The sequence below is a fragment of the Urocitellus parryii genome, chromosome 1 (assembly GCF_045843805.1).
Source record: "Urocitellus parryii isolate mUroPar1 chromosome 1, mUroPar1.hap1, whole genome shotgun sequence".
Classification (NCBI taxonomy): Eukaryota; Metazoa; Chordata; class Mammalia; order Rodentia; family Sciuridae; genus Urocitellus; species Urocitellus parryii.
The window spans coordinates 255,294,909-255,307,991 of NC_135531.1; the positions used below are offsets into that span (position 1 = coordinate 255,294,909).

The window sequence follows — 13,083 nt, forward strand, 5'->3', positions numbered from 1 at the left end:
GTGACTTGTTTTCTTTATCTATTTGTCTGTTCATGGGCCCCTAGGCTGATTTCATATCTTAGCTATTGTGAGTAAACATGGGCATGCAGGTATCTCTTTTATATGCCAGCTTCATTTCCTTTGGATAAATAGCTAGTAGTCAAATAGCTGAATGATCATATGATAATTATAGTTAGTGTTTTGAGGCGCCTACCTAGTATTCTTTATAATGACTGTCCTAATTTACATTCTCACCGACAGTGATTGTCATAGTTCCTTTTTCTCCCCATCCTGGCCAGCATTTGTTTTTGGTTTTGTTTTGATAATAACTATTCTAAGTGGGATAAGGTGGTGTCTTTTGTAGTTTTATTTGAATTTTTTCAATGGCTAATGATAGTGAGCATTTTCCCACACATAGATTTTTTTTTTGAGAGAATCTATCTTTATTTTGTATAAGCACAAACATATATATCTATTGTCATTCAAGATATTCTTAATGCATTTGATGAAAAAGAATCTGCTTCGTGGATGTTGAAAATATCTAACATTTACTATTTCTCCTTCATATTAAACTTAATCTTTTTTTCCATATATTTATTGACCACTTTTATTTATTCTTTTGAGGAGTGATTCTTATGTAGTATTTTTAGTGCACTTCACTTTTGAATGTGACTCATTTCGTGATCTCAAATGTGTACTTTTCCACTTACAGTGTCACGTCAATGTTCAGAAATTTTCAAATTTTGGAGTGTTTCAAATTACAGATTATTGGATTATGGATGCTCAGCCTGTATGCTTTTTTAACCCAAGATTACAATTTTGAGCAGGGAATATGTCACTATTTGAACACTTTTATTATATTTTTATCAAAAAAAGAGCTTAGGCTTTGTGTAGCATATGTCTGGTTTAGAATATGGCTTAACAAATACCCAATCACATATAGAAAATATTGATTAAAATATTATTCATAGTTGTAAGCAAACATTTTATGTTCAGTTGTCTTGAGAATACATAGGATGTAGGTATGAAGCTTATTTTTTAGCCAAGAAATTGTAATATATTCCAAGTGAGTTCCCTTCAAGTAGTCACACTTCTGAGACACCATTCTCTTATTTAAATTTTCTGGTGTTACTTGAACTGCTTTTTGGATTTCCCCTATAGAATAGACTTTAGCATCTGCACTTTTGTTTTTAGTAGCCCAGATACAAAATCTTCAACTTATGTGAGTGAATAAGATATGAGGAATTATCCAAAAGTAATTTTGAACAAATTTTAGTAAATTGAGCGAGTATGTTGTATTGTCAAGTGATAGCTGTTTTTTTTTTTTTTTCCTGTATTTTTAAGTGGATTTAAAGGCAACTCTTGCCTGGAATACATTTGCAGTCTCTCTTGCTTGTTACTTTGAGGCACACAAGTTTTCTTTGTGTATGTTTTTATATGTCTGTAACAGCCTCGTTAAATTACATTGTTACATTCTAAATTAGCACATTTGTAAAATACTCAGCAAGATACTCTGTTAGTAATTATAGCATTATCATTTAAGTTCATGTTGTCCCTAACTTTGAAATTTTGGAAGTAAATATCAATAGAAAAGCACTGGCTTATTTTTTCAATTATGAATAATCAAGTCCTTCCTCTAAAGTAATAATAATAATTTTCAGAATACTTTCATTGCTCTTTTTGCTCAACGTCTGCTTTTTTTTTTTTTTCCTCCCCTACCACATCTGAAAGCCTCAGAGAACTCCTGACATATTTGTTTTTTTTGTTCTTACACGAAGGCCTCTCCCCTCATCTTAATATTGGGTGAGGGAAACAAGTGAAGATTCAGAATGTACATAATGTGAATGATGGTTTTCCTGATGATGGGCAGTGTAATAATGATAATGAAAGGGAGGGTTTTTTTTTTCATGATCTTTTATTAGGGGACTGGAAAGGGGAAAAAGGAAAGAGAAGATTGGGAAAATACTAAGAGGAACTTCTGTTCATAGACACCCTCTTCAGTTCATGCTGACCCTGTATTTCTAAATATGCTGCTAACGATTGTGTGGATCTTTTTTTCCTCTTAGTGGTGCTCATGTAGTTTTAGATGATGATACAGACGTGGGCTATGTAGAAGATGGAACACCATGTGGCCCATCCATGATGTGTTTAGATCGGAAGTGCCTACAGATACAAGCCCTAAATATGAGCAGCTGCCCACTTGATTCCAAGGGTAAAGTCTGTTCAGGCCATGGGGTAAGTAAGCATCCATGTTCCAGCTCGAACCTCCATTGTCTGGTCCCCTCAGGGTGCACAATGGCTGGACTTCCGGTTTAGCCATCCTCCTAGGTGATTATTGCCAGCATCTAGGCATGGATTATGACTATTTTCTTAGTCCCCTTATCTGCTAAGAATGTGCCATGTATTAATTTGATTTTATTATTGTTCTTTTTTCCTATCTCTGGCTATTTATATTCACCACATCTCTAAGATATTATTTGATATCCATATGAGTATTCTGCAGAGAAACAGAACCAGTAGAAGATAGATATATGTATGCATATGTGTATGAATGTATCTATCTGGATATATTATGAGCAATTAGCTCATGTGATTATGGAGGTTCAGACATTCCCAAATTTACTGTCAATAAGATGGAGACTCAGTGTTATAATTGTCTTGAGTTCAAAGGCTTAAGAACTAGAAGAGCTGCTGGTCCTAGGACTAGAGAAGATGTACGCATTCAAGTAGTTAAGCAGGAAAAAAAAAAAAGGTGTGTATTGTGAATCCCCCTTCCTCCTCCTTTTTGCTGTGTTCAAGCCCTGAATGGATTGGGTAATGCCCACTCAGGTTGAGTAGTCAACTGATTCAAGTGGTAATCTCACCTAGAAACAGTTTCACATATACATCCAGAAATAATGTATCGGACATCCCTTAGTCCAGTGAAGTTGGCACATAAAATTCATCATTACAACAGCTAAAAAGGTGGAAGAAAATTGGTGTGGGTTCCACAGAAACTATAGATCGCATGTGACTATTTTGTATAATTCAAAACAACTTAAACCATTGGGGTAATTCACTGTCATGAACTCAATATGCACAAACTGAGTATCTGGGTGCCAGTTCACGCTAGGCTAGAGGTTGAATCAAAGATGATATTTGCAGGTTTAAAGTTATACACAGTTATACATGGACAGTTGTCAACCAAAGAGAAAATGCTATCCCTCTTCACAACCACATGTGTCTTTAATTCTGTGAACAAAGTGTTTGGGCAAGTTGCCTTTATTGGTAAATCTAAGCTGGATCCCAAAACACAAAATTAACTATTATTTAAATTGGGCTTATCAAAAGGAAGGCATTTCATAATTGACAGAGAGTCGGGTATAGTGGTACACACCTGCAATCCCAGCTGCTAAGGAGGCTGAGGCAGGAGGATCGAAAGTTCAAAGTCAACCTCAGCAAAAAGCAAGGCACTAAACAACTCAGTGAGACCTTATCTCTAAATAAAATACAAAATAGGGCTGGAGATGTGGCTTGATGGTCGAGTGTTCCTGAGTTTCATCCCAAGTACTTCCTCCTACCCCCCCCCAAAAAAAAATTGATACAGACTTCAGAAATGGAAAAAAGAGGGCTGTGAAAAAACTGAGGGCAATAATTTAAAAAGGGAGGTGCTAAAATGAATGTAAAGTTAATTCAAAATTGATAGACTGGCAGGTGATCTGGAGCAGAACAAGGTGGAAAGGCCCACGAAACTTGTGTCCAGTGATCTTGAGATTGGGATTTTGTTGGAGGAGAGACTCATGCAGATACAGTATAGTCCAGTGATTTGAAAACTTGGATTTGGGGGCTCAAATGAATCATGGGTTTGAATCCTAGCTCTGCTTCTTGGTATTTTGGTGATGTTGGACAAGTTACTCTCTTGGCCCTTACCGTGCTGGAATGGTGTAAATAAGATGTTTTACATAAAGTGTCGGGCACAAGTACTTGGCACATGGTATGTGTTCAGTAATTGCTATGTTAAAATAAAGTCAATGGCCAGACTTATCAGGTATTTCAGTTACAGCTCTAAGAACATAAAGCTTAATGCTTAAAAAGGCTTGAATTTCTTTCCTCATACCCTCTTACCTTTTCCTCTTGTTTTAAAAAGGTCAAATTCAGCCTTATTAATCATAATCAGTATTATAACAGTTCAGATTCAAATACTTCTAAGTTTGATTTTATCATCTCTAATACTCTGTCTCTGAATGTATTTCATAGGGAGGTAAGGGTTTCAATACCCTTGTCTCTAGTTTTCAGATGGTTATTTATTTCATCTAAATTGCAAGTTCATTCCAGCTAGCTGTTTGGTCCCTGGAGAAAGAGACAGGAGATGAAGATCACTCCCAGGTTTTCAGCTTGGCTGGCTGAGAAAGGTAGTGATACCATGAACCAGCAGGGAAGGTGGGATGGGTGCTTGTTTGGCAGGAAAGTGCCACCACTGAGTTTGGTGTTGGACATTAGTCATTTGTGTCTCCTGGAGTTTTATCTCAGACAGTGCCACTGTCTTTAATATTGGGCAGTTTCTCTTAAGCCCACTACCTGTTAATTTACTGAATTAAGCATATGTTTTTCTTATATGTTCCTAGAAACAAGTATGTGTGAAAAAACTACCTTGTAGACATTAATGTGCATATTTATTTATTTAAATAATATCATCATGAATAGTACAAACTTAAGGCTTTGTTCTTCTTAGTCTTTATTTTTATATAATAAACAGAAAATATATTCAATGATTTGATCTACACATTGTTGTCCCTCATCTCCATCTCAAGGTGTGGAAAACTTAAAAAAAATATATTTCCAATGAATTTTTTGGTACTGGGGATGGAACCCAGAGGTGCTTCACCACTGAGCTATATCTCTAGCCCTTTTTATTTTAAGAGAGGGTCTCATTAAGTTGTTTAGGGCCTCACTAAGTTGCTGAGGCTGACCTTGAACTTGTGATCCTTCTACCTTAGCTTCCTAAGCCACTGGGATTACAGCAGGCACCACCACGCCTAGCTCCCAGTGATTTTTTAAGCTTTCTTCCTGCCTATGTCTCTTTCACATTTATCACCACTCCATGAAGCACAGTGAAAATGCTCCATCTCTGTTCTTTTGTTTTTACAGGTGTGTAGTAATGAAGCCACCTGCATCTGTAATTTCACCTGGGCAGGAACAGACTGCAGTATACGAGATCCAGTTAGAAATCCTCACCCACCCACGGATGAAGGACCCAAGGGTTTGTGTGATTTCAGTTTCTATTATTTTCCTAATTTCATTCATTCTCACTCTTCCAAAGCACCAGCACAACACTTTCATGGATTTGAAAGGAGACACATAAGAACATCTCTTTTTGTTATTAAAATGTATAAGTCATTTTTACTGCAGAATTAAGCATCCTGTGTATTTATAAAAATGTGTTTGAATTACCTCTTAGCCTAGAACAACATTAGGAAGAAGTATGCCAATGTTCTCTAACCCAGTTTCCTTTCTCCCCCTTAAACCTCATCCTTTTTCTATGATCACAAATGCTAAATTATTTTATAGTTTTTCTAAGCTATGCCAGTTTTCTAATAGAGAAAGTCTTTGGGGCTGACACGAGACTCTGATCTTTCCTCAGCATTTGAATCCCTCCAGGGGGATGTTATTGCATTCCATGATTTTTTTAAACTCAAGTTTTTGAAGGAGTTAAATTTTTTAATACAGCTTTAATTCTTCAAAGAAGAGGCAAAGGATCTGAACCTTTGTTTTAGTCAGTCCCTAAGAAGAAAAAAATTAGAATTTTAGAATTAGGAGTCTCCATGGCTGCTCAGAACCACCCTCTGATTTTGCAGTTGAGGATGCCCAGCTCCTGAGGTCAGGTGACATATAGTTTCCCAGGCAACAAGAGACTGAGCTGCAATCAGGAACCAATTGCCTGACCTGAGACTCATGCTCTCTTCCATTACATATTCTTAAAATGTAATCTGTGTTGTCGTGAACATGGTAATCATTTTCTCATTATTCTTCTCATTCAATTCTAAAAGATCTAGAAAAACCTTCGGTCACAACTGGTTTACTACAGTATCCATAGCATCATACCTGAGAAAAAATTAACTACTAGAACCAGTTTTAACATACAGAGATGACATTGTACATCAGCTTCCTTTTCATGGTACTCCTGGCGGTATTTTATAAATAATAGCCTTGCTTTCTCCTACAAGTAGCTAAATACACATAGGAATAATATGATGTTGATCATCTCCATTTTGGACGAAAATTCATTTAAACTCTCTGAACTTCAGTGTAGTCTATATGGAAAAATATGACTCTAAAAGCAGATGAAGCTCTGTAGTTTGCAGTTCCTAAAGAGATTTAAGCTAGTTTGGATGCATGTGAATTGTTCTGTAATAGTGGGTGTGTTAAAACACATCTCATGCATTTGCTTAATATGCCCTTGATATTAAAATTCTATAAGAATCATTATCACACCCTCACAGTCTATTTCTATTCTTTTTCCATTTCTAAAAGTGAAACTATCCCATTTTCACATTTTGTCTTTTGTTACTTTAAAACTAGAACAAAACATTCTTGGATCCACCTTCAGAAGTTAGATTTAGAGATTTAAGCTCTGACAAGAGAAGCAGAGGTTCATTCTCTCCAGATTTTCTCTCCGTAGCATGTCTGTGATTTTTAAAAAGATCTAGATGTATATCCTCAAGTGAGGCATAAAGAAATCTGAACAAAAAAGCAGAGCTAAACTTACTTGGATTGCTTTTCTTTAGGCAGAGTAGGGGATTATTAATTGTCTGGTTCTATTCCCTATTCCTTTGCCCACCCATCCCTAGCAAAGCTAAATTTGAGTTAAAGAGCAAACAGGTGTATTCCAGAGAAGAGAAAATTCACAGCTGCCTCTTGTTTTTTATTCTCTTAATGTGGTGATATTCTATACTATCTTTTAAAAAAATAACTCTTTTGATCATTCAAATGATAGATGGTTGTTATAAAAATTTTCTCCAATAGACAGTATGTAACAAATACATGTCTGTTGTCAAAAATAGAGAAAAGGATCAAAAAGACGATAGAAACCAGTCTTCATTCCACAATTCATAGGTAATCAACATAAGCATTCTGTCATATTTCTTTTCTGTTGCCTATTTTCCTTTTTTTATTCTAATGAAGACAATGAACCATTGGAGTAAAAATTTACCCATTGGTGCCAATATTGTTAGAATCCTTATGAATCTCTAACAATTTTGATTAAATTGAAAATAAGTCATTAGTGTAAATGAAGATCAGTTATTTTTGTACATTTTTAGATTTCTGGAAAAATCGAACAATTTTAGTACAACTAAATAATAGCATCATCAGTATTGGCTATTTATTTATTTATTTATTTAAAAACCAATTTTTCTACCTTTATTTTATTTGTTTATATGTGGTGCTGAGGACGGAACACTTGCACGTGCTAGATGAATGCTCTACCGCTGAGCCACAACCCCAGCCCCAGTATTGGCTATTTATACCTTCTCGTTCTGTATAGAAAAACCTATTAATGTAGTAGTAAAATGCTAACAGAAACCAAACTTTTGAAAACTTTGTTATAGATTTATAACTTTATCCTCGATATTCTTGTTAAAAGAAGATGCTAAGAGAGAAACTATACATCTTACTTTTATTTTTGTTCATTTAGCAGATATTTTTCAAGTCTCCACTGTTTAAAAGAGAGTACATTTTTGGCACATAGTCGGCATTCATAAATATTTCATCCCTTTTTGGGGGAATACGTAAACGAAATGGGAAATGCAGCATGTTGGTGCTGATTTTCACTTTATCCGTATGTATTTGTTGTATTGGCTTGCCAAAGAGTAATAGGTAGTGAAATTATGATATTGATTAAATCTGTACTTTCTCAACTATAGGTTCTGCAGCATTTGGGGTGCCAAGTTTTTCTCCATAGCTTCACACTGTATCTTGCTGGCACTTGCTGTACTGAGCACTGTGTTTGGGTCTTCCCCAAATGCACAGCATGTGCAATGATCTGGATAGCTATAGTCATTCGTAAAAATGCAGTGAGAAGGTATTACAAATATTTAGTTTTATTTAATTTTAATGGTCTTCTTTGATATGGAAAATTCAAGAAGCAAAATGAAAATAATTGCCTTTTTATTATGAAATCTGGGCAAAAAAAAGATGAATTGTACCCAACTACATCCCTGTAGATCAAGATCAAATTAGCAAAAATAAGCAGGTTCCATGGAAGGATTTTTCTTTTCTTTTCTTTTCTTTTTTCTTTGTGGGTGTGTATGTGTGTGGTGCTAGGGATGGAACACCTAGGGCCTCACACATAAAGCACTCCACCACCGAACCACATCCGCAGTTCGCTGAGTTAAGTATTTTCAAAAAAGATTTTGTATTGCAAAGGTCATTTCATTTTTTCCTATGCAGACATTTATTCCATTTACAAAAACTCTTCTCTCAACTTGTTTCTACTGAAATCCCTGAAGGAAATTATTTTTTTTTTTCTACAAGGATAGAATACATTTGAACTCTTTTAAAAAATTTTCCACTTGCTGTAAGGACAGTGTAATTTAATTTAATTTCTATCAATTTGTAGACACTTCTGCGCAATGCTTATTATGTTATACAGGAGGACTTTTATCCTTTGATGGTCATCTGTTATCACCATTCTAAGAGGGAAGAGAAGAAACTGGCACATATAAAATACTTTCAGTGACATTTATGGGCAGAGATTGTCACTAAGAAGCTTGGTCTTAATCAATACTACCATCGTCATCAAATTAGAAAGGACCTTAGAGGCAATTCATTCCAGTCTTATCGTCCTACAAATGAGAAAACTAATTTAATTATCAAGGTTAACAGCTCATTAATGGTAGAGCCAAAAATAAAATGTGATCACCTGAGCTTGAGTCCAACACTTTTTCTGTTATTCCGGACTGCCTCATTTAAAGCACAGTATTAAGTTATTCTGTTCATTCTTTGAGCACAATAATAAATAGAAAGGGCAAAACAATAACCAAGCAACAATTAAGCTTATTAGCTGAGCCATTATTTGCCAGTGATGCTTATTATGAAATTAGAGGAGAAAGGCCGTATCATATTGTTAGAATTCAATTTTTGAAAACAGTGGTTACTAAATGTTAATAATACCCTGAGGAGTGTTATTTAGTGTTTACATTTACCTTTTGCATATGCCCTTTTGATGACTTTCTTTGTGTGGATACAAATCTTTGATTTTATAGTTCAGATCATGAGATTGCAGACGTTATCACTATCATATATGTTTATGCTCATGTATAATTATATGTCACCTAAGTATTTTTCTCATTAAACATAACCTCACCAATAATTTAAGGATTTGCCAAACTTTAATAAAATATTTTAGTAATTATGAGTTCATTTTGAGTTAATAAAAACCCCATATTTTCATTGACAACATAAGTTGGAATAGTATTCTTAATGAAATATTTATTTGGTATTCTATCAGGCACTTGTTCCAATATGTCAAAAGATGAACTTTATTTTTTAATTCATAGAAAAGAATAAGAAAATTTGATTGAATGTCTTACATTGAAATTTTAAGCAAGATGGAAAATGTAACAGAAATATTATACTGTGAAATATAAAGAGTTTATTTGCTATTTACTTCTCAACCTAAATTTTAGTGAAGTAACAAATCTCTGCAGAAAGAACTTTGGTCCACAGAGTACCGATGAGTACATTTTTTGCTTCCTGCCTTTGAAGTACACAGGGATGCAGTATTTTAGCCCATTTTGAGTCATTGGAATCACTTGGTGAAATGGTGTACCTTCCTGTTTCAGAAACTCTCTAAAAGAAAACATCCACTCGGTTTCAAACAAGCACAATTTCTAAATGTCTGAAGCATGCTTCGCAGAGGAATTCTACATATAAAATAATCTTAAAAAGGAGAAATTTTAGTTTGATTCTTAATATCAAAATACACTTATCAGAAATTCTGCCTTTTGGCCCAAGTGAACTGAGAGAGTAGGGAACTAAGACTAAAATTAATAAAACCAACAAACCCCAGAAATAACATGAAAACATACTGGTAGGTAATAAACAGGACTCACAAACATGTGAGAGTGACAGGTAAGTGGGTTCAACCCTCAGGGAGCAAATAAGCTTGTAATATGAAGACCATGTTTGCTGGAAGCTCCCGGCTCAGGTTTGGTAGGGTGAGTGGGTAAAAAAGGAAACTGGTCATGTGCACAATGTCATGCCTAGGAGAAAAAAGAGGCTTTGAGTAGGTAACGAGTGAATGAGTGAGTGAACAAATGCAGTTAGATAATAAATAAACCGACACAGAAATACAGCTGTCTTACAGGCCCAAGAAAAAGGAAAAAAATTCAACGAGGAGATAAATTCTTTGTAGTTGTGAAAAGCAGCTGCAGCAACCTTCATTTTTAAACATGATCCCTGGAAAAATCCACCCATCTGTGGGCCAATCGGTTACCTCATGGCTCCGAATGACAGAGTCTGATGATCTCCACAGGCCTCATCAGCACAGCAGAACTAAAAGGAGCAGGAGGGAAGGAGAAGGGGGGTAGAGGAAAGTTCTGGAAAAGCTTTCTCCCCACTTTCTTTTATCTTATCTTGTGTTAAGAGTACTTATTAGTTAAGCCTTTGAGGGTGATTATGCTTTCTCAAGGGAGATTATGGACTCTATCCTTTTATCTGGAATACACATTTGAAGCCTCTGGAAATTTCTTGTTCCCATGGTTGGGTTTCTAACACTGCAGGATGGGCTGCCTAATTCTGTTGTTTCTACAGTGATAAATTAGTCCACACCAAATACAAAAGGCTTTTCAAAGTTGGTATTTTTATTCATTTTTCATCTTACTATAAATTTTAAAAATTAACAAATATTCACTTAGCATCACATTTTATGGGGCAGTGTTTTCCATATAATTGATCTGATATGACTTATATAAAAATTAAAGAGATAATAAGACTGTTTCCTGTATTTCAGCTCTGACAGCCAGAGCTTAAAACCTAAGGCCTCCCCCTCGCCCCCCGCCAAAAAAGTTATAAAATTACGTGCTTTAGTTAAGTTAATATCCTGAAAGCAGTGATTTTTTTAAGGGGCTTTAAAAAATGAAGCTTTATATTTGGGATACCTTTCCATTCCAGTATTTGCCTCCATAATTTGAAAGTCTGAGCTGTGGTTGAGGTTATTTTGGATTACAATGTATCATCACATTTGAAAAAACATTACCAACACCTTATAAGTTGGTCTTCTTCCACTCCCTTCAGCGCTCTGAGTAGACTGTTTTCTGTTGTGACCCCATCTTTTTTTTGTTGTTTTTTAAGAACTTGGGTAGTGTGTAGTGAAAAACACTAGACTGGCTCATTGCTATTATTTACCCTGTGATAAAATGAAGTAATCATGCAGTTGGTCCATAGGGTTAGAGAAGTGAGGTTCTTGCTCTTCCTTTGGGAGAACATTTACTGAAAAGGTCAATCAGCTCAATATGGAGCCTTAAAAAATTATGACTTTGAGTCTTGTTTCTTTGTTTCATTTCACTGTTTCTCATAGCACACAGTCTCTGTGAAGTGCAGCTTTGTGGAAGCTGATCTGTTTTCCTTGGCAAGGTCAGTGGAAGCCAGTCCTTTTGATTTACATAGAAACATGAGTGTAAATGCACCCAGACACTTATAATTCATACATACACACACACACACACACACACACACACACACACACACACAATACCCTAAATAATCCACCTTCCTACTTCTACCCCAGATTTCATCTCACCTATGGGCACAGACAGATGTGTTGATGCACATGTGTTGAGAGTTTCTGCTCTGTCAGCATTGGCTAGCTTGGTGATCTGCCGCAGCTAGTGAAGTTTCCCAGAGACCTTAATGTTCTCTCAGTGCATGGTCATACACTGGAGTTTATAAACAAAAACCTAAATGTCCATATTCTAAGACAGCAATTCAAACTTTGCAAAGCTCTTTGAAATATACCTTTCTATAACTTCCCAGGTAAAAAGTACTTAATGTAAAAACGACTCTGTTTTAAATTTCTAAGGATTTTCGAAAAATTGAGTTATATATTCTGAATTTTGAAAAGATGTTGGGCATACTTTCAGTTTGAGAACTTATGACAATATGTATCAATAACTACTTTTTTAATAAATACAGATTTGCCCTTATATAACTTAAATTACATTTGAGTTTTACCTTGCACCTAATAGGAACTGGAACTCCAAGTAGACTGTTTGTTTTAAAGTATTTATGAGAGATTATGTTTTAAAGTAGGGTATGTAGAATTTGAAGGTAAATTCAAAATTATCCTTAAATATTTTCAACGTAGATATCAATCTTAATTTCAAACCTTCAAACAATGACATCCAGATTTAACTTACTTTCAAAGTATTTCCTGAATAGATTATTTTGTATGTGAGTGAAATCAGTGTGTATTTTTCTGTTAAAAAATGTCCATTTTCCCTCCACACAGTGAACATGGCCACAAGCAGGCTCATAGGGGCCGTGGCCGGCACCATTCTGGCCCTGGGGGTGATTTTTGGAGGCACAGGGTGGGGAATAGAGTAAGCATCCTTGTGCATTTCAGAGTGTTTCTGTTCGGTGCCTGGTGTGCGGGGTGATGCGTGGTGCCTGACTTCACGTGTGTCTTGCTGGCTGTGTTTCCTGTGGTGGTACAACTTGTGGTATGATTTGGATGTGTTGGTGTCTTGTGATCTTTCTCGTGCAATGTAGAACCTTCTCCTGTCTGGAACAATGTGGGGCATAAAACAACCTTGGGGGTGCTTATATTTTTACAATTAATGCACTAATCCAAAACTTCCATTGCTCCTCCACTTATAACAGTAATTTTCAAATACAAGCCTTAACATTTTTTTTATCATTATTTATTGGCAAAAAATGCTCTCACACTAATGTTTTCTTAGGATTGCTGTCATAAATTTAATCCTCACCAATCAAATGAAGCCACCTATACAAGTAGGAGTTATCCACAGAGCATTTTTTTACAGATAATAAGAATAATGATCACTGAATGTTTTCTCCATTTATTTAGAATGATATAGGAGTTTTCAGCGCAATGTTTTTTAAAGA

The 13,083-nt window shown here is 35.4% G+C and overlaps 1 protein-coding gene across 1 annotated transcript in view; it reads left to right on the top strand.

The window, feature by feature from the left end:
- Nucleotides 1-13,083, top strand: part of Adam23 (ADAM metallopeptidase domain 23) — a 163,918-nt gene that overhangs the window by 140,058 nt on the left and 10,777 nt on the right. The window contains exons 23-24 of the mRNA XM_026394590.2: nt 2,046-2,214; nt 5,107-5,218. Of these exons, the coding sequence (XP_026250375.2) occupies nt 2,046-2,214; nt 5,107-5,218 (281 nt within the window). The remainder of the gene's footprint in view (nt 1-2,045; nt 2,215-5,106; nt 5,219-13,083) is intronic.